At 45.4% G+C, this 25,546-nt stretch overlaps 1 protein-coding gene and 1 non-coding gene across 2 annotated transcripts in view; both read right to left on the minus strand.

Moving 5' to 3' along the window:
• The window catches only part of Myo1h (myosin IH), a 63,664-nt gene extending 38,707 nt beyond the window's left edge, over positions 1–24,957 (minus strand). The window contains 1 exon segment of the mRNA XM_005340108.3: positions 23,168–24,957. Within this exon segment, the coding sequence (XP_005340165.3) occupies positions 23,168–23,179 (12 nt within the window). The 5' untranslated portion in view covers positions 23,180–24,957.
• On the minus strand, positions 9,194–9,266 carry Trnae-cuc (transfer RNA glutamic acid (anticodon CUC)). Its single transcript has one exon. It is a non-coding gene; the product is annotated as a tRNA-Glu (tRNA).
• Positions 24,958–25,546: the final 589 nt, after the last annotated feature.

A 25,546-nucleotide genomic window follows, 5' to 3' on the forward strand; every position in this document is an offset into this window, starting at 1 on the left:
ATAGACTTTAGCAACTATAAAAGCTTCTCATCAGAAAGGCATTGTTAGAAAATAAAAAGGCAAAAAATATTCATAAGTACGTAGCTACAAGGATTTGTATCTTGAATAAAGATAGCTATGGCTGAATAATAAAAAGACTATCCCCATAAAACTTGGGCAAAAGACAGGAATGCAGGGCTGGGATTGTGGCTCAGTGGCAGAACTCTTGCCTCGAACATATGAGGCACTGGGTTTCATCCTTGGCACCCCATAAAAATACATAAAATAAAGGTATTGTGCCCATCTACAACTATTTTTTTAAATTTTTTAAAAAGGAATGAACAAGTTACAAAGGAAGGTAAATGACCAATAAGAACATTGAAAAGTATTCAGCTCATTTATCTTCAGGGAAGTGCAAATTGAAATCACAAGGAGATACCCCAGAACGGTTAACATTAAAACAATCTGCACACCAGGACAGGTGTGGTAGTGCATGCCGGTAATCCCAGGGACTCCGGAGGCTGAGGCAGGAGGATTGTAAATTCAAAACCAGCCTCAGCAATAGTGAGGCCCAAAGCAACTTAGTGAGACCCTGTCTCAATATAAAAGGGCTGGGGATGTGACTCAGTGGTTATGCACCCCTGGGTTCAATCTCCAATGGTCCCCCGCCCAAAAATACTTACACACCAAACTGGTGAGGATGCAGAGCTGGCTGAAGTGCACGTCCATGGCTGGCAGGAATGCAAAAGGCATGTGGCCACTCTAGAAAAAGGCCTGGCAGCTTCTAATGAAGTTAACCCAGGCCTCTCTCCTTTGATCCAGCAATCGCATTCCCAAGAATTTACACAGAGAAGCGTGAGCACGAGCCACAGAGAGACTTGAATGCGAAGTTCGGCCCATGCTCCGCTTGGCTCATAATGGCCCCAACTGGAAACGATCCAGATACCCTTCAGCCGGAGAATGGAGGGGAACATCTGTATCACACAAGGAGCTCGCCACAGAAGGGACACAACGCGGACACGTCATCGCTCGGATGACTCTCGCTGGACATTGTGCCCGCTGAAAGGACCCGGACACAAAGGCGTGCACACTGTGTGATTCCGTTGGTGTGACATTCGGGGACAAGCAAAGCTAATCTACAGTGAAAAAAACACAACAGTCATCGCTTGCTTGGGGGATTGTGGCCCAGAGGATGTTTCTGGAGCGATGGAAATGTCCTGTAGGTTGATAAGGCGTGAGGGCAGCTGTCTGCCAGGATCCTTAGGGACAGTTTGGTGCATGTCGGTGTGTACTTTTTAAAAAAAATTATATATATATATTTATTTTTTTTTTTAGTTGTTGATGGACCTTTATTATATTCATTGATTTTTATGTGGTGCCTGGAATCGAACCCAGTGCCTCACACACGCCAGGCAAGGGCTCTGCCCCTGAGCCCCTGGCCCAGCCCATGGGTATGTGTTTAATAACACTGAACTGAAGACCCATGACCCAGGGCTGGAGGGTGGGTGCAGGGATCAGTGAGAGCACAAAGGCAGCCTGTTAACAGCTGCTGAAACTGGATGATGGGCCCGGGGAGGGGGTTATCACACTCTCCTGTTCACTTTGTGCAAATTGGAAAATTTTCATAATAATGTCTTTTTTTTTTTTTAAGAAACAGACCGGCCACCAGATGTCTCCCTACTCTAACCAAACAGGTTCCTTTTTCTCCTACATTTCCCGGAGGCCTGAGCAGACCCAGGATGGCTCTGCGCTGGCCTATCACAGGCAGCGGGGCGGGGAGCGCTTCCCGCAGGAGGTGCGCAGGGCAAGCCACTTTTTCCAAGATGCCAGACCTAGGAGTTTGCAAAACCAGGGACATTCCCAAGCTGTCCTTGGTCCCGTGTTTATGAGGCGGCGATTTCCTTGTCCGTGTTTTGGTGGCCCTGGAGTGGAATTCATAAAGGGAAGACAGAATCAATGCTTGGCTGGTAGATTTCAGAAGAGTGAGTTGGCCCAGAGTGACTCATTGTTCCAAGGTGACAATGAGCTCTCGAACAGCATTCTGTGTGTTCGTGGGCTTATGTGTATTTGATGGTTCTATGACAATCATTAGCTTTATTGAGGCTACCATTTTGGGCAGCTGGGAACCTGTGAAGGGGGATATCAAGTCCTCTGGACGTGCCTTTAAGGATACTGAGCCTCGTGTTCACAGACCTCTGATCCCGGCTCTGGTTTCTGGGTGGGAAGACAGAGGCTGGGGGCTCCCTGCTCCCGGAGGGTCCGTGTTTCTAGGTGTTTGTTAAAATATAACACGAGTTCCCTCCGATTCTAGCAACACGATACATCTCTGAGAGGTTTATATTTAAATTTTCCTTTATCTCTTCCCCTTTCTTCCATTCCAATTCCAATTCAGTGATACGAGCAGTTTCTCACTGGCCATCTTCCACACCAAATACACAGGAGTCTCAACAACATCGACCCCATCACCAGCGTGATCACAGCAAAACATTGAGATTTTTTTGAATTCCTTGTCCTTAAGGTACACTTCGGTGCATGGATTCACGTTTCTGAACTTCCTCGAGAGAGCTGATCTCCACGTAGCTGTTCCAGAAACGAGATACACTCAACTGAGGTCCATTTCTTTCCTTATACTGTTTATTTGGGGAAATTGATTTCTAAAGGTAATTTTGTTTTATTATTATGTAAAACATTCAATGGTTCCAAAAAACAAGGTGAATTTAGAGAATCAGCCCCCTACCCTTCCCCCCTCTATTCCTTCCCTCCTCCTGTGAACGACCATTTAAAAATGTTAGAATTGCTAAGAATTGTTTCTTTAAAAATATCAGCAGATTCCTGTGTCAGTCTGCTTCCCTCCTTTGTAGGACAAATGTTTGCAAACTCTACATGCTATTTTTTCCCCTCGGCTTTTCACTGGGATATTTATCTCGGATATCACTTTGAAGTTGATTAGAGAGACATTCCTCGTTGTTTTTCAGAATTGCATAGTACTCCACTATTTGTACTTACTGAGCTGCAGTTTACTCAAGTGGTCTCATCGTGAGGGATCTGATAGAAATTGGCAGAAAACAAAGGTAAAAAAGAAAAAACAACCCCCCCCAGCAAGACATTGAAATCTAAACACCACAATTAACTGACACCCGAAGAACACTGTACCTGACAACCTCAGAATACTTATTTTAGTTCAAAAGCACACAGGATATTTACAAAGGTTGACATTATCCTGGCCCACAGGGAAAATCTTAAACGTCAAAGGATTTAAATCATAAAAATGTGCCCATCATCAAGCTTCTGGGCCAGTATTGTCTGATAACTAGAATATTCTGAGATGAAAATGTCCTACAGCCTCGCTGTCCAGTACGGCAGCCACCAGCATGTGTGGCCTCCACGCACTTGCGATGTGGTCAGTGAGTCTGAGGAACTGGGTTTTTAGTTTCATTTGGATGCATTTAAACAGTCCTGGGTGGCTGGGGACTCGGGCCTGGGCAGCTCAGGTGCAGATCCGACTTCCAATTCCAAGGACAGTTAGGATGAAAACCACTTAGAACAGGGCAGCTGTGTGCGACCACCTGAATCCAGGCTGCAAGACTCTCCAGGACAGACTCTCTCGTTTCTTCAATATTTGTTGAGAAAAACTGCAAAGAAACCTTTTTTTTTTTTCTTTTTTCTTGGTGCTGGGGATTGAACTCGGGGGCCCTCAACCACTGAGCCCCATCCTCAGCCCTATTTTGTATCTTATTTAGAAACAGCGTCTCACTGAGTTGCTTAGGGCCTCATTAAGTTGCTGAGGCTGGCTTTGAATTCAGGATCCTCCTGCCTCAGCCTCCCGAGCTGCTGGGATGACAGGTGTGCGCCACCGCTCCCGGCAAGAAACCTATCTTTTAAGAGATGAAAGAGGAGAATGCAAATCAAAACCACAACCACTTCCTGCTCCCACTTTGGAAAACATCTGGCAACTCTTCCAAAGGTTGGATAGAGCGACCACAGGACCCAGCAATTCCATTCTTAGGTGAAAACCCCAAGAGCCATGGAAGGATCCAGGACGTGACCATGGAACTATTCCCTGAATGTCACGAGGACCACTGAATGGCACACTTTGAATAGGTGAGTCGTAAAGGCACGTGAGTTAGGTTTCAGTAGTGTCACTATTGAAAAAAGAGATGAAAGAGTTATCAGTGCTCACGATGCGACTATCACATCGGTCCTCATTCAACTTTTAGACTCATTATGTTCAGGAGTAACTGACTTGTGTGATTTGAGGTGGCCCAGGACCCCCAGGGGACTTGAGGCCACCGTGAAAGGGTGTGGTGGTGACACATCCTAAATCAACTGCACGGCCCTGGAGTATGCCAAGATCCTCAAGCTACTCATTTTAGTGGTGACTTGTGTGGAATGTGAATCGTGCCTCAGTCAAGCAGTTACAGAAAAGGACACCAAAGAAAGTCTGGTGGGCATCCTTTCGGGGAGACGTCACGAGTTTAGGACAAGGTGAAATTTATCTAACATGAAATTAACCATTTACAAGGGAACAGATTCAGGGGCACTTATTACACTCACAACATCCTATGAACGCTTTCAAAGGAGAAAAAAACAACCCATAAAAAACATGAAATATGGAGATTAAGACCCCGCTGGAATACAATTTTGTATTTAACAAATTGACAAGAATTAAAAAGCTACGGGGAGCTGGAGATGTGGCTCAGTTTTAGAGCCCTGGCCTAGCCCATGGGAGGGCCTGGGGTTGATCCCAGGCACCAACAAACACCACGAAACATTAAAAGTCTCCTGTGGCCAGGGCCAGCCAGGACTCTCACACCTTGATGTTAATGGAAATGGGTACTCGGCCTCAGGAAAGCCATCTAGCACAGCTTCAGCCATTTCACTCCCTTGGTTGATGTGCAGAGGGAACAACCATAAAAATGCACACTCAGCAGAACTTCTGTGACATCTCAAAATGGGACACACCCAGCTTCACCGGCCAGAGAATACAGGACGCGTTACCCAGGGTTGTGGAGAGCTCGTGATGTACCAGGCGCCACCCCAAAGGTCTTCATAAACAGATTCATTTGAACAATCCTGGGAGAGAATACTTCAGCTCTCATTTTGTAAATGGAAAGTTAAAAAAATTGTCACATAGCTAATGTTCACTGAGATGGAAACCTAAAAAGTCTGTCTTCAGAATTTGAGCTTTCTGGGTGTATGCGGTGCTAGGGATCAAACCCAGGGCCTCACACATGCCAGGCACGTGCTCGGCCACCGAGTTACACCCCCAGCACTTTTTAAAAATTTAAGATAGGGTCTCATGATTTCCCTGCTGGCCTCCAACAGGTGATCCTCCTGCCTCAGCCTCCTGAGTAGCTGGAATTACAGTTGTGCCCCATCATGACTAGCTTCTAAGCTCTTTTAACAATGTCTAAAAGGGTGAAGAAAAAAAAAAGAACTTTAAGAAATAGCAACTCCAAAATTATAATAGGAAGATTCAACAAAGATTTTTTACGGTGACGGTCACACTATGCACAGTTGTAAAAACGAATGAATTCACCATTAGGCTCATCGACATGGTTTGATCTCAAAAAAGAGCATTGTTCAAAGAAAGTTGGTCATGTCAGAGTATATATAGTTTGACTATTTGAACAAAGGCCCTCAAGAAAGCAAAATTAAGCTATCTATTATTTGGGATGTAATTATAGGTGCTAAAGCTACAAAGAAAATCAAGGGTGGTACTTCCTGTGTTTGGGTGGAGATAGTATTTGTAATTCTTCAAGTTAGATTTGTATTATACACACTCCTCTATGTCTAATATTTTATAAGGCTATAAAGGAAATCAGACTAGCCCCAATTAGGAATATCAATACCAAATGTCTCAATAAGAGATTAGCAAACTCAGCCAGGCACAATGGTGCACACCTGTCATCCCAGCATCTCCAGAGGCTGAGGCGGGAGGATCATGAGTTCAAAGCCAGCCTCAGCAATGGCGAGGTGCTAAGCAGCTCAGTGAGACCCTGTCTCTAAATAAAATACAGAATAGGGCTGGGGATGGGGCTCAGAGGTTGAGTGCCCCTGAGTTCAATCCCTGGTACCCACCTACCCCCCCCAAAAAAAAAGAGAAATTAGCAAACCACGGGCTGGGGCTATAGCTCGGTGGCAGAGTGCTTGCCTAGCATGTGTGAGGCACTGGGTTCGATCCTTAGCACCATATAAAAATAAAGGTATTCTGTCCATTTACAACTACAAAAGAATTTTTTTTTTTTTAATAAAAGAGAGTAGCAGGGCTGGGGATGTAGCTCAAGTGGTAGCGAACTCGCCTAGCCTGTGCGAGCCACTGGGTTCGATCCTCAGCACCACATAAAAATAAAATAAAGATATTGTGTCCACCTAAAGCTAAAAAATAAATATTAAAAAAATTTTAAAAATATAAATTAAAATAAAAGAGAGAGTAGCAAACCAAATTCAAAAGAATGTTAAAGGAATAATAAAACAGACCAACTGGGATCGATTCCCAGAATTTATAACAGAAAATCTACTAGTAAAATAGATTAATCTGGGAATTCAACATTAGAAAACATTAATAACAGATTTACCGTATCACTAGATCAAAAGTAAAAGAATTACACATCTCCACAAATTCTAAAAAAGGCATTTGATACATTCAACTTTTATTGTTGATAATTAGCATTCATCAAAATCTATACTTATTTAACATCATAAGAATATAGCTCTATTCCACAACCTAACATTTTACTTAATAGTTTAACATGGAACTGTACTTTTTAAAGTCAGGGGAAAAAAAATCCACATCCCTCCTTCCAACTTCATATGTTTGGGAGGTGACAGCCGACGCAATTAGATAAGAGGAGGAATGGGAAATAGCAACGCTGGAGAAGAAAAAGACAAAAGCATTCATTCACTGAGTATTTAGATGGAAAATCCAAAAAAAAAAAAAATCAGCCCAAAATCACAAGTACAAAATTAATGGACAGAAGTCAATAGCTCTCATGTAACCACGTGATTAGTAGTTAGAAGATGGAATGAAAGACAGGACTCCAGTTACCTACTAAAGATGAAACATAAAATAAACTTACCAGCAAATGTGGCAGCGCCTAGAAGAGTAAGTTTAACGTACTCTTGAGGAACTCCAAAGAAGGTCTGAACAAATCGAAGGCTATGTCTCGCTCCTGAGTGGGAGGATTCAGTCTCCTAAAGACATCAGTTGAACTACGTTTGACGACACAGTCAATAAAATTTCTTTTAGAAAACTACCAGATTTTTCTGCATAGCTCAAAAACTGAACCTAAAATTTGTAATGGAGTGATAAGTAAGAACATGCAGGAAGTTTCTCAAAGGTGGGATGGTACCAGCTTTAGCAGATATTAAGACACAAAAGCAACAGCGTACTTGATTAATTCAATAGACACGGCGACACGTGAATAGGCGAGCAATTCAACAAGATGGGTCAAAAAGAACAGGGCTTGTCCCAAACACATAGGAGAATCCATTCAATGATTAAATCAGGACTAAAAATCTATGGTAAGAAGGTGAATTATTTGATAAATGGCACTATATACTGGTGGGAATTCAGAGACATGTCATCTAAAAAGAATGAATTTGGGGCTGGGGTCATGGCTCAGTGGCAGAGCACATGCCTTACCCATGTGAGGCACTGCTTCCCTCCTCAGCACCACATAAAAAATAGACAAATAAAGATATTGTATCCCGGGCTGGGGATGTGCCTCAAGCGGTAGCGTGCTCGCCTGGCATGCGTGCGGCCCGGGTTCGATCCTCAGCACCACATACAAACAAATGTTGTGTCCACCGGAAAAAAAAAAAAAAACAAAAACAAAAAACCTAAGGGGCAAAAAAAAGATATTGTATCCCTCCATAACTAAAAAAATTTAAAAATATTTTTAAAATAAAGAATGAATTTTACTGTATGTCAACTGTGCCTTGTTACCCTGACTTTTAACGTAAGTGATGGGACAAAAAAAAAAAAAAAAAAGATGGGTACTTGGCACCAAAACAAATTCTGGAGGAAATCAAACACCGAAAAATAAAAGTATAAAAAGGAAGCACTAGAAGAAGATGTGGGTGAAGCAAGAAATGATTTTAAAGTATTATATAAAAGTAAAGCCACAAAAGAACAGATCTGTTCAACCACATAGAAAAAATGTCTGCCTATTAAGGAAGCTGGGGCCTGTCCCACATGGTAGAGATGAGGGCTACTTTTTCTTCCATTAGGCACAAGGTCCCTGGTATATTCCTAAGTCCTTGATCCATTTTGAGTTGAGTCTTGCACATGGTGAGAGATAGGGGTTTAATTTCAATCTGTTGCATATGGGTTTCCAGTTTTCCTAGCACCATTTGTTGATGCTCTCTTTTCTCCAGTGCATGTTTTTGGCACCTTTAATATAAGATAATTGTAATTTTGTGAGTTAGTCTCCGTGTCCTCTATTCTCTATCACTGGTCTACAAGACTGATTTGGTGTGAATAGCATGCTGTTTTTGTTACTATTGCTCTGTAGTATAGTTTAAGGTCTGGTATAGTGATCCCACCTGTTTCACTCTTCTTGCTTAGAATTACTTTAGCTATGCCAAATGTTTTCTTTAATATAAGGAGGCTGATTCATAGTGGGATAGGCATCAGGAGCATGAGAGGAATAGATGAACTCTAGATAGGGCAGATGGGTTGGAGGGAAAGGGAGGGGGCAGGGGATTATTAATGATGGTGGAATGTGATGATCACTATTATCCAAAGTACATGTATGAAGACATGAATTGGTGTGTATATACTGTATATACAACCAGAGATATGAAAAATTGTGCTCTATATATGTAATAAGAATTGTAATGCATTCGACTGTCATATATAAATTAAAAAAAGAAAAAATGTCTGCCTAGAAGAAATAACATAAGCAGAGTCAAAAGATGAAACAACTTTGGAAAAATATATTTGTAACTCACACCCAACACAAACGACTGGCTTCCTTGACATATAAAAAGCTTCTACAAAACAATAAGAAAAAGTCCAACACAGACACACACACACACACACACACACACACACACACAAATGAACAAAGGATGTAAACAACAATTCACAGGAAACACAAATGTGTAACACACAAAGAAGATAGGTTAACTCAGCTCCACCCAGAAAAGAAGTGTTATTAAATAAATTGAGATACACTTTCCAGTTTGGGAAATCTTTTTTTTGGGGGGGGGGCGGTGCTGGGGATTGAACCCAGGGCCTTGTGCATGAGAGGCAAGCACTCTACCCACTGAGCCACATCCCCAGCCCTCAGTTTTGGAAATCTTATAAAATTTGAGAATACATTCTTGGTGAGGATGTGGGTATTTCCTGCAGGTGACAAGCATGTATATTGTAGAAGAATCTAGCATTTGAAAAGGTATTTCAAAAATCAGATATATACTCTTTGGGGAAATAATTTAAATTTCTAGATATTGATCCCCATGATATGTTCTTGCATGAATGAAATCATAAGCAACCCAAACATCCATTAAGAGGGAACAGGTGCATTGAACGGTGGCTCACTTATACAATGGAACCCAACAGAAGTGCAGAATCTCCTGGACAGATTGGTACCATTTGTAGGAAAGGTCCACCTTCATGTACACATAGGCTCACAAACTCATGCTGTCTCCCTGACGCTCACAAACTCTGAACACTGGAAAAGGAAGCTTCAGTTTCACTGTGCGCCCGTTTAGACCTTCAAAGTTTCGTAATGAGGATAGGTATCACCTAATCAAAATTTGTAAGTACATCTCCCCATTATTCTCTCTCTGTCCCTATTTCTTTGTACTATTTTGTTTTACAACGACTGGATTCTTATTCCTCAATCTTAGGCAGACCCTTAGGAAAGCACTTCAGGGTAAATCTCGTCCATTCATGGTTGTGTTCCCTGCTTTTAGCTTAAGTCTTGCCATGATAGTTGCTCAATAAATTTGTCAAATAAGTGACTTAAATTTTTTTTCCAGTTCTAGGCCTTGTACAGAGTTGAAAGTATCTAGAGAATTCAAAGAGGAGGCAGTCTAGCTAAAGTCCCTGGTTGGTAAGAGGGCACAGGAGAGACAGACAGAGAGAGAGAGAGAGAGAGAGAGAGAGAGAGAGAGAGAGAGAGAGAGAGAATCGATGTTGGTTTCCCCCAAGGTATTCCTCTCACCAACAGAATGTAATATTAAATAGTAGAAGAATAGTAGCTCATTTAAACCCTATTTACTGCGTTTTTACTATGCATAGCACATAGTAACTGGGCTGTTTGCAAACCACTGCCTCAGGCTATACCTAGGACAAGTTGGCAGGTAGATGGTATTTTGCTCACTTTGTGAAAATAGAAACAGAAAAATTAAGTGACCAGGGAGGCTGTGGAAAGGGCTTGGGATTTGGATCGCTCTCAAGCCTTGCTCACTGCTGAGTAGCTGTGATTTTGGCCAATGACACTGTCTCCTTTGAACTTGGACCTGGGAATTCCCTCCCTCCCTCCTTCTCCTTTGGAGGGAATCTGTCCCTTCCTCACTCCGGCTGAAAGGTGAGGCTGAGCCAGTCACGTGAAGACCAGGGCACAGCACTTCCCTGCCCCAGCTGGTCGGGGGAGAGACCTAAACTGGGCAAGACTCCAGCCTGGGGGTCGGTATATGCCTCCTGCATCTTGCCATCCACCCATCCACCCATCCTTGGGTACTGGGGATTAGACCCGTAGCTTTATTACTGACCTACATCCCCATTTCGTTTCAAATGTTTTTACTGTGGGGCTCGGTCTAAGTTGCTGAGGCTGGCCTTGAACTTGGAATCCTCCTGCCTCAGCCTCCTGGGTTGCTAGGATGACAGTCATGTAACCCCCCACCCCCCTGGCTTGCATCTGGCCCCACACAGCACACTGCATCTCGCCCACGACACCCGTGCAGCCTGCACCTCACCTTACTCTTAACAAGATGCTTCTCCTAGAGCAAGGACACAGCACATTGGGTCAGCTAGAACGACTTTGTTCTTTGCAGTGAGTGAACACTATCCCGTTGTGTACTACCATCAGGGATGGCCTCTCTCGTGTCAGCACCTGTCCTGAGGTCAGAAAACTCTCCCTGCCTTTGGTGAGCAGACAGCGCCCCCAACAGTTAGATTGCCTTTTAGCGTTCAGCACACACTGACCAGCCCTGGACATGCTCCCCGTGGAACCTGGCCTCTTCCGTGAGGAAACCAGGAGGAGGCATTTCCCCAATGGGGATTGCTGGTCCAAGGACATTTGGACCAAAGGGCGGCTCCAGCTTCCCCTCTGACAAACAGGGTGTGAAGTGCAGTTTCTCTTGAGCTCTCAGGACCCGAGTTGTGGGGCTTTTTAATTAGGTTTGTTTATCCCGGGATGCTCTACCACTGAACGACATCCCCAGCTCTTTATTTTTTATTTTAAAACAGGATCTTTTAAATTTTAATTTCCACCAGTCATAGAGCTGGAGATTTTGATTATCTTTTGGGGGAAGTAACATTGTCATATAAAAGAATTGTGAAGCTGGGCACCGTGGTGAACGTCTAAAGGCCCAGCTATTTGGAAGGCTGAGGCAAGAGGATCACAAGAGCCCAGGAGTTTGAGGGCCTGTTTAGGCAATATAGTGAGACCCCCATCTGAAAAAGAAATCATTAAGATGATATCATTTGGACAGGCACAGTGGCGCACACCTGTCATCCCAGAGGCTTGGGAGGCTGAGGCAGGAGGATGGCGAATTCAAAGCCAGCCTCAGCAAAAGTGAGGCCCTAAGCAACTCAGTGAGACCCTGTCTCTAAATAAAATACAAAATAGGGCTGGGGATGGGGCTCAGTGGTCGAGGGCTCCTGAGTTCAATCCCTGGTGCCACCCCCCCCCCAAAAAAAGATATTATTTGGCCTAGTAATGCTATTCCTTAGAAATTCTAATAAGAACATATTAGGGGCTGGGGATATGGCTCCAGCTGGTATAGTGCTTGCCTCGCATGCACAAAGCCCTGGGGCCCTGGGCTCAATCCCCAACACACACACACACACACACACACACACACACACACACACACAGAACATATTAAACAGTTAATAAGATATCTGTATGGGGCTGGGGATGTGGCTCAAGCGGTAGCGAGCTCGCCTGGCATGCATGCGGCCCGGGTTCGATCCTCAGCACCACATACAAACAGAGATGTTGTGTCGGCCGAGAACTAAAAAATAAATATTAAAAATTCTCTCTCTCTCTCTCTCTCTCTCTCTCTCTCTCTCTCCTCTCTCACTCTCTCTTTAAAAAAAAATCTGTATGTCTAGCTGTTACCTTGAATGGTGATTTTTGTTAAATTTATAAAAACAAGATTTACCATAAATGTCAAGTACTTTACACCATTAGGCAGAATACACGCAGTAATGCTCATGGAAATTTGTAACAGGATGTTTTCTCCCTTTTAAGGGAGAGCAGAATGCAAAGGTGCATGCACACCCATGATCACGAAATCTACAAAGGGCTGGGAGTGTTGGTGAGAGATAGATCACCCGCCTAGTATGTAGGAGGCCTGGCTTCCATCCCCAGCACCCCAAAGCAAACACACACACACACACACACACACACACACACACACATGCAGATTCATCTATTGGTATCCAACAAACCCTGGGGATGCCCAAATCCACAGCTGCTCAAGCCCCTTATGGAAAATGGCATGGTGTCAGCATCCCGCCTGCCCACCTCCCCTGAATACATGGAATCACCTCTAGATGACTCGGATACTGACCACGACATAACTGCGATATGCACGATGGTTCGACTGTACAATGACAAGAAAAAAGTCTGAACGTGTCCAGCACAGATGCAAGGTGTTTCTGAACATTTTGAGCCACAGTTGAAACTGCAGACAAAGAACTCGCAGAAACATAGAGCGCCAACTGTGTGCACGTACATGCTATGGACATCAGCTGAACTGGGGTGTGAGCCAGACACAGGTCCACTGTCTGCACCATTCCTTCTTCCCACGTCCACCTGCTTTCCCCACTGATGCACCGGACACAGGCTCCAAGAGGGCAGGCATCTGGTTTTCCCCTCCCGGCACCTATACCCTCCTCTGCCCTCCCCCAGAGGTGCCTGATGTCTGTTGAGAGTATCCAGCAAGACATTCCTCCCTATTCTGGCCTAGGGACGGGTAGGACATGGCTCAGACATCTAGATTCCTCGTCTGGGCACAGAGACCTCCACTGGAGGGGCATGAAGAAGAGAGACAGCCAAGACCCTGGCCCTCTTGGTTGTCTTGTTAGCAACAGAACAGCCAAGTGACATTCACGTGGCCACACTGGGCCAAGAAACACCATCAGTTCCCTTCCGTGTTGTCATAAAGCAATCAAGATGGTAGATAAACCAGAGCGTCTCAGCCCTGAGGAGGACCAGGACCAGCCCTTCCAGTCCCAAGAGGGTCCCCAACAAAACACACCGGGAAATTCCTCAATAGGGTCCCAACAAGGTGACATTTGACAACCTCTGCGGCCTCCTATTTATCCACAGCCCGTCCAGGCGAGGGAAAAACTGACGTGTCGCCAAGAGAAAGTGCCCACACCCATCCCTGTGCTCTCTTGCCTGCTCCTGAGAGGCTGGAGGAGTCTTGTAAAGGCTGGAACTGGCCAGAGGTCGGGGTTTGGGGGGCGGGGGGAGGCCCCTTCACTTTCCCGAATCAAAAGGGGGTAAAGTAAGTGAGAAAATCCCCCGAGTTCAAACATTCCTTTAAAAACCCCGCAACTTTAAATACTAAATGTGTTTCATGGCTGCCATCTTGAAAAACATTCGTTTGCCAAAGGCGCCCTTTGATTCCCGTTTGGGATGGAAACGCTCGCGGATAATCCATTGAAACAGGCCCGGCACAAAAGCCCGTTGGCAACAATCATGGTGCTTGTGAAGGACAACATTTTTGTGAGCAAAATAAAACATTTTAATGCGCTACAATCCATGACACATATAGCCCTCCATTTCCTTTCAGTAATTATTCATTAGAAAACATTTAACGTCACTGTGGATTTCACACTGGGCAGTCTGGACACAAAGAACAAGGGATGGCCCATTTATAAGGGGCTAGGGCCTTCTAATCTGAGAAACTCCACGGAGGTGGGGCCCACAGGACACAACAGGCTGGCTAAATTGTGCGGTTAACGGTCAAAGCCCCCCTGCCTACTTTGACACTCATTTAAAGATGACAGGGAACAATAGAGATTTGTTCTGTTCAGCCCTTCTTGTTCTGTCATCTCCATCAGCCCCGCACATGAAACCACCCCGTACTCCGTCCCACCTGCCATCTCCCTCCCGCCTTGGCCGACTCTCTCTCTGCTCCTTTTTTGCTTGTTCTCCCTTTAACACAAAGAGACAGGTAAAGAATATCGTGAAAGGGGGCCCTTTCAGCATGTCAGCTTTCATAATACAATTGCCTGTCAGGTTCCCTAGGAGCTAGGAGGCGCTCAAACGTCTGGGCTGAGTCCAGAAATTCAGGCCCGCAGTTAGGTTAGTTAGCGGGGCAGGACCCGTTCCCCGGTCACCTCCCGATAGCGGAAGGCCATCTCTCGGCCACAGATTTCTGCGAACCATCTTTAATCACAACAGTTGGAAACACTGGCCCCCATCGGCAAGGGACCCCATGCCCACTCCTGATGGGCCCTCCGGGGGATTTCTGGAGGGAGCCTACATTTTTCAGCTTTTTCTAAAACCTCCCAGGCAAAGCTCCAGACGCCTCTTTGGTAGTGGAGGTTGGGAAATACTGCTCTCAGAGCCACCGCTTTTGAAAGGTTCTCGAGATCTCTCTCCCCCAAAGTGATGGGGGTCAAGAATCTCAAAGGCTCTGCCAGATGATCTGCCGTCAAATAAATGTTCTTGTCATACAAGAACACTTAGAGACCCCAGGTGCTTCTAGGATTGTTGCTGCTCTGCAACCTGCAGACGACTCACCACCTAGACGTGATTCTAGAATGCACTGAGAGACCAGCGAGCAAGAGCAGGCGGTGGCGTTCACAGGCTCTGGAGAACGACTCCTGCCAACCTATTGTTATTTTTCCGATGGCAGCACTCCCGAGGCCTGTGTACTCTACGAGCTTCTGTGATTATCATGATGTGTTATCAGAAACTGCCTTCGGGAGAAAGCAGAATCTATCATAGGCCCCTTGTAGGAGCTTAGGTCAATGGAATTCCAACAGCCACCTAGCTAAGGATCAGCAAGCTACAGCCTGCAGGCCAAGACAGCCTGTTTGTAAAGAGCCTTAAAAGCCAAGAATTGCCCATCAGGTTCCCTGTGAGCTATGATTGGCAAAAAATGGTAAAAAATAAAAAGGGACTAATATCTGATGAAATGCAAAATCATACCTCTATGAAATGCAGACTTCAGTGTCCATAAAATCTGACGGGAACACAGCTGCCCTTATTCACGCACGTGTGTGGCAAAGATATTTTCTATCTGCCCCTTTGCAGAAAAAGGGTGCCCTCCCCTGCTTCAGGGCCTGTTTGGTCCATATTTTCCTTTTGCTCGGGAGCTAGGTTTCCGAATCCCTGTATTTGAAAACTGTACACAGCCGGAGAGGCCAGGTGGGGTCACACACAGAACCTTGCTCCAGTTCACGTTTAGAGGTTTACAATCCACCCCTCCCTCTTGGAGGTGCGGATGCGGGTAAATGAAGATCTTCTCTGTAAGCAGCGCTACTTTCACCAGCACCTAACGGCGTCGAGGAGCTACGTCACCTAGAGCTGCAGTTGAGATGTCACCTCTCCCGGCCCATTGTTGTTCCCTGCCCTGACACCAACCCAATCCGAGATCTGCGGAAGGAAAAGCAGCAGTTTTCGACACAGAACTTCAGTGAGTGTTGGCTCAGGGAGCAGAAGGGCAGGTCTGGCTCTCAAGGAAGCGCCGGGGACGCTGCTGTCCCCAATTTCCAAGTGCTGGGTGGCAGCTAGAATTGAAAATCAAACGATGTCAGGAAAGAAAGCACCGTCTGACATTCAGATTCCAGGGGTCTCAGCCAGGGGACCGGCAAGGATCAGACTTGCATGATGCTACTGCACGTTTTTATGTCTGATTGAGTCAACGTCGACGGCTCCACAGTTGAAATGGAGGATTATCTTTTTTATCTAACGACCAAAAGACTGTTGGTGTCTTATTATCCAGCGGCAGCCTCTTAGTCACCACTCAATGAGGATAATTATGAATATCAGCAAACAGAATAATGCTTCTAAATTACCCTAGGGATCAGACGGTCTCCTAGTAAAACTGAGGAGAGTGTGAGTCGGCTCCTGGGAGTTCAGGTGGAGAGGCGACAGTATTTGTAGCATAGACAGAGAGCAAAGGATACTGGATGCAAGGTCTGGGTTCTTTCACTACTTCTAATAATACGTGTTGGGGGGAATAAAGGTCTTTAGAAAGTTTTCTTTTTTTGTTTTGGGGACTGGGGGTTTAACTCAGGGGTGTTCAACCACAGACCCACATCCCCAGTCCTTTTTTTTTTTTTTTTTTGGATTTTATTTAGAGACAGGGTTCGAGTTGTTTAGGGCCTTGCTAAATTGCTGAGGCTGGCTTTGAACTCGTGTTCCTCCTGCCTCCAGCCTCCCGGGCCCCTGGGATTACAAACCTGCACCACCACGCCTGGCTTTAGAAGTTTACAGGAGCTTTAGGTGGAAGACATTGATACATTGATTCCAGTCACATGCAGCTGTCTCTGAGGTCCTTGCAAGTTCCTTGTTTACCTAAGAGTTTGCAGAAAAATTTACTTTTTGCTGGGGCAGGGGGTGGGGGGTGGGGGTGGTGGTTTAGGGAGCAATCTTTAACTAAGTTTCCCTAGAATAAAAGATACTTCATGGTTTGGGGCTTGCAAACACTCACCCAAACTGAATATTGACAATGGGTTATGCTAAAACCTGTTTGGACCGACAAATGCAAAATATTTCCCAAGGGGTGTGTGTGTGTGTGTGTGTGTGTGTGTGTGTGTGTGTGTGTGTGTGTGTCTGTTTGCACATGCGCGTCTCCTTTCCCTTCACTCTAAGTCCCTTTGGGCGAATGAGGAAATTAATAGACTCCACAAATCAGAGAAATTTTAGCATGGCTTTTTAATTATTCCCCATCCTGGGTAATAAATGGCTATCTCTTGTGGCCCAGTTAAAAATCAAAGCTTGACTCTACAGGCTGAATAGTCCTTCTCTGAAATACTTAGGAACAGAAACGGTTAGGGGGTTTGGGATTTCTTTCACATTTTGGAATATTTGCATAAACATCATGCAATATTTTGGGGGTTGGGCTCAAGTCTGAATAGGAATTTATATTGCATGTTTCATAGCCTGAAGGTAATTTTAGACAATGTCGTTTAGTACAGCTGCATTTTGATGGTGACCCATCACAAGAACTCAGGTGTGGAATTTCCAAAGTGTGGCCACGCGTCAGCCCCCAGAAAGTTTTGCATTTTCTAATGAGGGATGCTCAGTCTATAGTTCTTCTCAAACTTTAGCAGGAACCCGAATTACCTGGGGAATTCCAGCAAAACTGCCGATGTTGGGCCTGGGAATCTGAATGTTTCCCAGGTGTGCTAGATCATTCCAAAGAGAATAGCCTCGGGTCCTCTTTACAGCCCCATCTCCTCAAATTGGGGTCCACAGACCAACATTTCCAGCATCCCCTGGGAATTCATTAGAAATGCAAAATCTCGGTCCCTGGTCCTAAAACCAGAATTTGCATTTTTCCCAGATCTGCAGGCGACTTGTCTGTACCCTACTGACCATAAGGCCTGGCCCAGTAACCTAGAAACAGTGTTAAAGTGAAATAAAGAAGACTGAACGTGAGGGTAATGATGGCTTCCCTAGAGAGCAGGTCTGTGAACCAGAGATGGGCAGCCAGAGGCGGAGAACTCGCTCACAGTCAGGGAGACCCACCAACATGGGTTCCTACCGCCCCAGCTAGCAGGAGCCAAGAGCCTGTGGGTTGCACCCATTGTGAGACCAATTCCTTTTTTCTCTCCCTATAAGTAGAACTTACTAGAGGTTTCCCAGCTAATTCCCTCCCTCTCTGATGCTGGCCAGGTATCTTGGCTTTGGGGACACTGAACTTGCAGAGCAGGGCAGGTCCCTGTTATCTTCCTTCTGGAGAGGTGGCCCAAAACCCTCACCTCAAAGCTATCCAAGAAAAGGCAAAGTCCCTCTTCCTCCAGAAACGTCCCTTTATGTCCCAAAGGTGTTTTTTAATAATATGATTATTTTTAATGCAAACTGTACCAGATGTGATCTAGTTAGTTAGTGGAAACACTGGCCACCCATGGGCGATTTCTTGGACACCCACCCTGGGCATCTCGGGCTGGGATTTTCATGCTTGCTACTGAGAAGGGATAAGAAAGAGAGAGAGAGCAAGTTTACACAAGCCTCCTTAGGGACAAATATTCAAGGAAATAAAAGTAAATGTGTGAAATTACTTTAAAATTTGACTTTTTCTGGATTTTGCAAGGAATGATTTGAGATGAGATAAAACAGGAAGACAAGGATGAAATGTATACTCATCAAATAAGCAGCTATGAAAAGCTCCCAATGGATAGAGCTCTTTTAAATGATATTATCCTTTTTTTTTTTGGCTGATTATCAAAGAATTATACATTTATTTTAGATATTCTGGAAAAATGCAATAACAAGAATAAAAATAATCCATAATCTTACCACTCAAAAACTAGCACCATTTTCTCTTTATTTATGGATGAATGGATAAAGAAAATGTGGTATTTGTACACAATGGAATATTATTTATATTAATGATATTTATATTAATTATTATATTAATTATAGTATATATAAACAATGAAGTCCTGGGCTGGGGTTGTGGCTCAATGATAGAGTGCTGGCCTAGCATGCATGAGGTACTGGATTTGATTCTCAGCACCACATATAAATAACCTTTATAAATAAGTAAAAGGTCTATCAACAACTAAAAAATTTATATAAAAAGAGATGGCCAAGCCGTTAAATTATCTTTTTAAAAAAGAAGTCCTGTCATTTGCCACAATACAGATGGACATTTGTTTATTCAGTTTCAGGAGGTGCTGAAATTGAACCCAGGGCCTCACACACACCAGGCAAGCACCCTACCACTGAGCACCACCCAGCCCTCATATTATTTTTAAAAACATGCTTCATCTTCATGAATCGGAGCAACGCTTTCGAATACGGCAGTGAAATCCTCGTATCTGCGACACCCAGGATTTCAAGGCTGGAAAGCAAAATCCAGGGGACATTTGATTTCCCTGCAAGGTCTGTGGACCACAATGGTGGCATTTGTGAGTTTTTTGGCCAAGTGCCCCTGGGTACGGCATTCATTCTAAGCACTCGGATTGTTTTCATCAGTAAATGCCACCATTTGACGATTCCGTTGAAAATGGAATCATGAGCAAAGCAGGCTGTGGGACATCAGGGGTCTAGCCCCGAAGAGAGAAAAGGGAAACAAAACGACCCTTATCTTCTGAGCCACGTGACAAGCACTCGCTTATCCCACCCGGTACCACTCCAATTCTGAAGCAAAGTCAGAGAGCAAGGCTCATCAAAGGATCCTGAATATCTGGAGACCCCGGGGACAGCAAGTGCTCAACCCAGAACCCCGTCGTCAGTTCAAGTGGTTTGTCCCTAAGGAGTCATGTGCTGGAGGCTTGGTCCTCAGTTTGATAGTATAGGGGTGGTGGGACCTTTAAGAGGCGGAGCCTAGTAGGACCTCCTTAAACCATTGGGGAGGCTGTTCTCAGAAAGGATTAAGGTAGTTCTCAGGGGACCCCTTGGTGAGTTGAGCAAGAGAGTTGTTATAAAAGGAATAAACCTGAACCTTCCCCTTGCTCTGGATTCCTGTCTGGAAATAGGATCTTTCCCCAAATGCCTGGCTCTTGAACCTCCAGAACTGTGAGCTAAACAAACCTCTTTTCTTTATAAAGTTATCCAGGCTCAGGGTATTGCATTATAATAGTGCAAAACACACAATTGCATTGGACTTTTGAGTGATTCTCAACAGTAGGAACACGAACACATGATTGCAATCATAAATATAGTCAGCAAATCTTTTATCAACAAGGCATTATGGGAGGTATCTAGTCTCTAGGAATTTATAATCACTTCAGAAATGAATTACAGAAACAGTGAACAAGGCAACTGTTTTGGACTCAGTGACTGAACTTTTAAGCAGCTTTTAAGTAGATGCTAATAAAAGTATGATTAATTTGGAAGGGACTTAGTGTCAAAAGTTCTGATGGTAAAAATATGTGCACTTTGACTTTTTAAAAAAAATACTTCAATATAAAAAATGCTTATTTTCAAGTCAAAAGATAAGGTGAAATAGTGGAGGTTGACTGGAGGAACATGTTCACATTTTTACCTGGCATAAGGGGTTTTGATACACACACACACACACACACACACACACACACACACTCACACACACACACACACTCACACACACACACACTGGCCTATTCAGATTCCCTGGGCTTTAAAACTCAGCCATACCCAACATAGAAATAAGGAAATATGTCTTTAAACAACATAAATTGTGATTTCCAGGACAGAAATGCAAATGTAATTGAGCCTTGAAAAGGTAAAAAAAATAATTTGTTTTAAATCTGGAGGTTGGGGAAGGGATAGTGGGATAAATGGTAACAGTTCTCACTTTCCCCATTTTCGTACTGTGATTCTGCCTAAGGGTGGCACCTTTGGTACAAGCAAGCCTCCAACTTAAAAAATGTATGTATCTGTATACACACATATATATTTCAATAAAATAATCTCTCTCAAGAAGAAACTTTGCTTGAAATACAGCAATTCTGTTTCTCTTTGGTCTTTCTTTCTTTCAATTTAAGCCAAATTTGTTTTATAAAATAGATCATCTAAGTTTTTAAGAACACATTAACTTGCCAGGCACGGCAGCTCACACCTGTCATCCCAGTGGGTAGGGACCCTCCTGCCTCAGGGTCTCCCTGAGTGGCTCAGGGCCTCACTTTTGCTGAGGCTGGCTTTGAACTCACGATCCTCCTGTCTCAGCCTCCCAAGCAGCTGGGATTACAGGCGTGCACCACCATGCCCAGCCTAAAACTAGTGACTTTTGATGTGGTGGTGGTTCTAGGAATCCACAGAGAGGAGACCCTGGCTCGGAGCTATTCACACCTAGGCCTATTCACACCTAGGTAACCACTGAGGAATACGGAGGAAAGAGTGCGTCGGTGGGACCTCTTTGTACCATTTATGCAACTTTCATGGGTCTGTCATTTTAAAATTAAAATATTTTAAATCACCTAGTGCATTTTAACTCATGTGACAAAGCCATAAAAATATATCTGAAGCATGGCCAAGAGCTCACTGGGAGCCTGGCAGAAGTCCCCTTCTACACACATGGTTGGAAGCCTTGGGTCCCTTCCCTGCCGACAGGGAACTTACCAATTTCTGACCAAGACCAAGGAACTTGGAGAAAAGAGGCGATTGCCCAGATGATTTGTATAAAGGGAGCTCGTGAACAAATCACCCACGAAGCAAATACGCCAACCCGCCATCGGTGACCACGGAGCGGCCTCAAACAAGGGCACAGCTGTGCAGCCTCCGGTACCAGTCTCTGGGAGCCAGGCTGCTTTTCAAGGTTGGTGTGTGCAGCCCGCCCCTCCAGAAAGGATCTACGTGGTTTGCCCTGGGTAGGACGAGGCAGGACAGACAGCCCCGCTGAAGCTCCAGGGCCTCAAGGGATCTGGGCTGGAAGTGATCAACATAGGATTTGCCAGATTTTGCAGATCCTCCAAAGGAAGGCTGGGAATTCAGACAGAAGGAGAGCGTCCTTCCTTCCTTCTTTATTTATTCACTTGTTTTTGTTAGGATGACCACGCACAGATGACTCGGCACATTGACTTCAACGTGGATTTCACGTAGCCACGACCATAAGAAATGCCACTTGCCCAGAGAAACACCTCCCCCGCAGCATTCCCTCTGCAGGTCTGGGGACAGCGGATATCCGTCTCTTGGGATCCACAGACACTCTTCAGCCCCCGAGGCAAGCTTTCCAGAGTCATCCCTGGGTGACAGGATGCAGCCTTGGAAAACCAAGCCAGGGCTTTGTTCCGGGTGTCCGGGTACCTGTCCGTCAAGGACAGTGCCTTTGTGCGTGACCAGTTGCCGAGGCAACAGGACTGGGTGCTATAGAAATGGATCATTGGCTGAATGGATCGGTGACAGGTGGTAGCTAGAGTTTCCTTGTGGCTCACGAAGCCTCTGTGGATGGCTACTAAATCATTCCACCCGCAGATATGGACGTTTCTGTAACCCTTTCAGCTAAGGAGAAACCATCCATCAACACACGGTGCTTTCTAGATAGATAACACATTGAGATCGGTCTTTTTTTTTTTTTTTTTAATTGTCCTTGTGAGTCTCTATGCCTGTAATTAACTTCTAGAAAAAGGTCAGTTTGGGCTGAAGTTCTGCCTTCCCTCTCCCCCGGGGGAGAACCTTCTCCTTGTCCACTTAAACTCTTACCTGGACGATTTGATGTCACTGCCATTTGAAAGTAAACAGAATGTATCCGAGGGACTAAAGAAATGTTGCTCATAGACTTACAGGTTCAGGCAGATATCACCTAGGATTTTCTTCCACGTCAGCTCACTATAACTTAAAGCTTTACCTGCACTAACCCAGTGACCGCCAGCCACATGTGGCTGCTTAAATGAACAAGGACTCAGCAAAACTCAGGGCCTCCGGTGTGCTAGCCCTGTTCCCAACAGGCTGTCCTCACACATGGCCCGCTGACCCCTGTAACATAGACCATTTCTATCATCACAGAGTGTGTTACTGGAGACCTGGCTGCTCTAGAACAATCTGAAACCAGTGGGCAACACCCGCCCCCCGCCCCGCACACACACACAACACACACAACACACAACACACACACAACACACACAACACACAGAACACACAAACACATACAACACACACACACAACACACACAACACACACACAACACACACATAACACACAACACACAACACACACACAACACACACACAATCCTACTTTCTCCCAACCTACAACAACCTCCTCCATCATCTTAAATAAAAATGTCCACCAAACAAGTTCAGAGTGTTGTCTGCACGTCTCTCCATGCCCACTGGAGGCCCAGGTGACTGTCACTTAGACCCAGTAGAGAGGTCAGTCCCTGCAAATCCGTTACCTTGGGGTCCATTGTGCGAGGGTGGGGGGAGAAAGTCAGGAACAGCGACTGGCTCAGGTCACTCCAAGCTGGCTTCCCACTGTGATCCGCGACAGATGAGGCTCAGCATCCAGGTCTGAGGCCACTCAGGTCTGAGGCGATTCTAGCCGGCTGGGCGGAGCGGAGTTAATAATTCACAGCGGGAGGTGGGGACGCTCCACCTGTGGGTGCAGGGGCCACCTGGGAGAACTGGAAACCAGACCTCCCTTGAGATTCTGTTACAGCCACTGCTGATCTTTGATTAGTCCTTCTCCTCGGGGACACAGGGGATACGGGCAGGACCCTCGGCCAGCCACGCTCAAGAGGAAACCTTCTCCCAGCCTCTTCCAATCCTCAGACTCCAGGGCATTTAAAGTTGATGGGGAAATTTCAAGATCCATACTACAAAAACTCTGGGTCTCCCAGGTTGCTTTTATTTTCATTTTAGACTTGTTGACGTTCAGATGCAAAAGTAATGCATATGCATTTATGCTCTTGGTAAAAGATCATAACATTGTGGGTATCAGAGGTCAGTTCAGATGGGTTTTCTTTGAAGTGCAGGGTCTGCTCCGTCCAGCCTGGACCTATATTTGGTATTTACAAAGTTGTATTCTTTTTATTTGAAAGACACTGTATAAGCCACAGGCCCCCCAAATCGGAGTCTGCAGTAGGCTGAGAGCATTCACGTTCATGTTTGCTTATCACGTTCTGCAATGGGGTTTTTTCTTTTTTTTGGTGGGGAGGGGGTACCAGGGATTGAACTCAGGGGCACTCGACCCACAATGACCCACATCCCCAGCCCTATTTTGTATCTTATTTAGAGACAGGGTCTCACTGAGTTGCTTAGTACATTGTTTTTGTTGAGGCTGGCTTTGAACTCCTCCTCCTTTGATCCTCCTGCCTCAGCCTCCAGAGCTGCTGGGATGACAGGCGTGTGCCATCACACCTGACTCTTTTTGAGTTTTTTCTTAAGTCAAAGGGGCTTTTATTGAAATTTGCTTTCCCTTGATACTTCATCCTGGTGCCCTAACGTCCACCCCTGGACAGCCCCGTGTCCCTCCACTCAGCCCTGGGATGGTGACCTGCAGGTGTCAACCTGTCTGGATCCACGGGTACCCAGGCAGCTGGTCAAGCGTCGTGTCTATGAGGGCATTTCTGGAGGAGACTGGCATTCGATCGATCATCAGAAAGAGGAGGAAGGTCTGCCCTCCACCCCTGGGGGCACCATCTCCTGGGCAGAGGGCAGGAAAGGGAGTCCCCTCCTCTCCCCTGGGGCTGGGAGGCCTCTCTTCTGCTCTTGGACATGACGAGTCCAGGTTCCCCGGACTTTGGCTATCAGAACCGGAACCAGCAGCCCCCAGGTGCCCAGGCTTGGGGCTTGGACTGAGCTACACAACTGTTTCTCTGGTTCTCCAGTTTGGATGATCACAGAAACCCATAAATCTTCTTTCCTCCCTTTCTCTACACCCACATCCTATGGGTTCTGCCTCTCTGGAGGTTCCTATTCCACGTTCCGGCCGACAACAGCAGAAACAGGTTCACAATTCTTTGAAAACTCTAATTTTTAACCAGCAAAAATTTACGTAGACATGATTCTACTTTTGGAACTGGATCGTGATAACAGGTATCGCCAACTTGGTTACAAAGGAAAAACCAGAGCCGTCATCACTGGGAAGGCTTTATCTCCTCCTGTGGTGATGGGTGAGATGAATCACCTGAGGACCTGAGGACCTCGCATTTATCTCATCCCCACAGTCTGCCTGGTGTCTTAGACCCTGTAGATACCAGAGGGAATAAGAAAGATGAAATGATTTTTATACTATTATTTATCTTTTTGTGTTTCCGATATGTGTATATTTCAATGGAAGTATATTTCCCACATTCATGGAATTCGCCTATTTAGAAAGCATGCAGTTCAGTGGATTCTTCTTTAATCTATGCACGAGGCTGTGCAATCATGACCACAGTCGCATTCTAGAATATTTCCGCCATCATCCCCACAAGTGCAGGCCTGTCGGTCATCAGTCCCTCCCAATTTCCCACCGTGAATCTACTTTCTGTCTCCACAGACCTCACACCTTTCAGCTCCTGAGGGACCAATCCCGTGAGATGTCCTGCTGGTGGTCACCTGCGGCTCCCCCTAGGTCCCATCTGGCACCGCCCTCTCCCCTCCCCCATCTTGACATTTTCTCATTTTTCCACCTGCCTTCCACGTCAAAATGCATGTGACAGGCACCGACCCCCTGCCCCAGCAACTTGACAGCGTTTGCTTGTTCTCACCTGGCTGGCCTTCATCTATGTCCACGAGGCTGCCACTCAGCTGTGTCACCTAATTTCTGCCGAAGTGGAAATCCCAACGTT

This window comes from Ictidomys tridecemlineatus, chromosome 2 (genome assembly GCF_052094955.1).
Source record: "Ictidomys tridecemlineatus isolate mIctTri1 chromosome 2, mIctTri1.hap1, whole genome shotgun sequence".
Lineage (NCBI taxonomy): Eukaryota > Metazoa > Chordata > Mammalia > Rodentia > Sciuridae > Ictidomys > Ictidomys tridecemlineatus.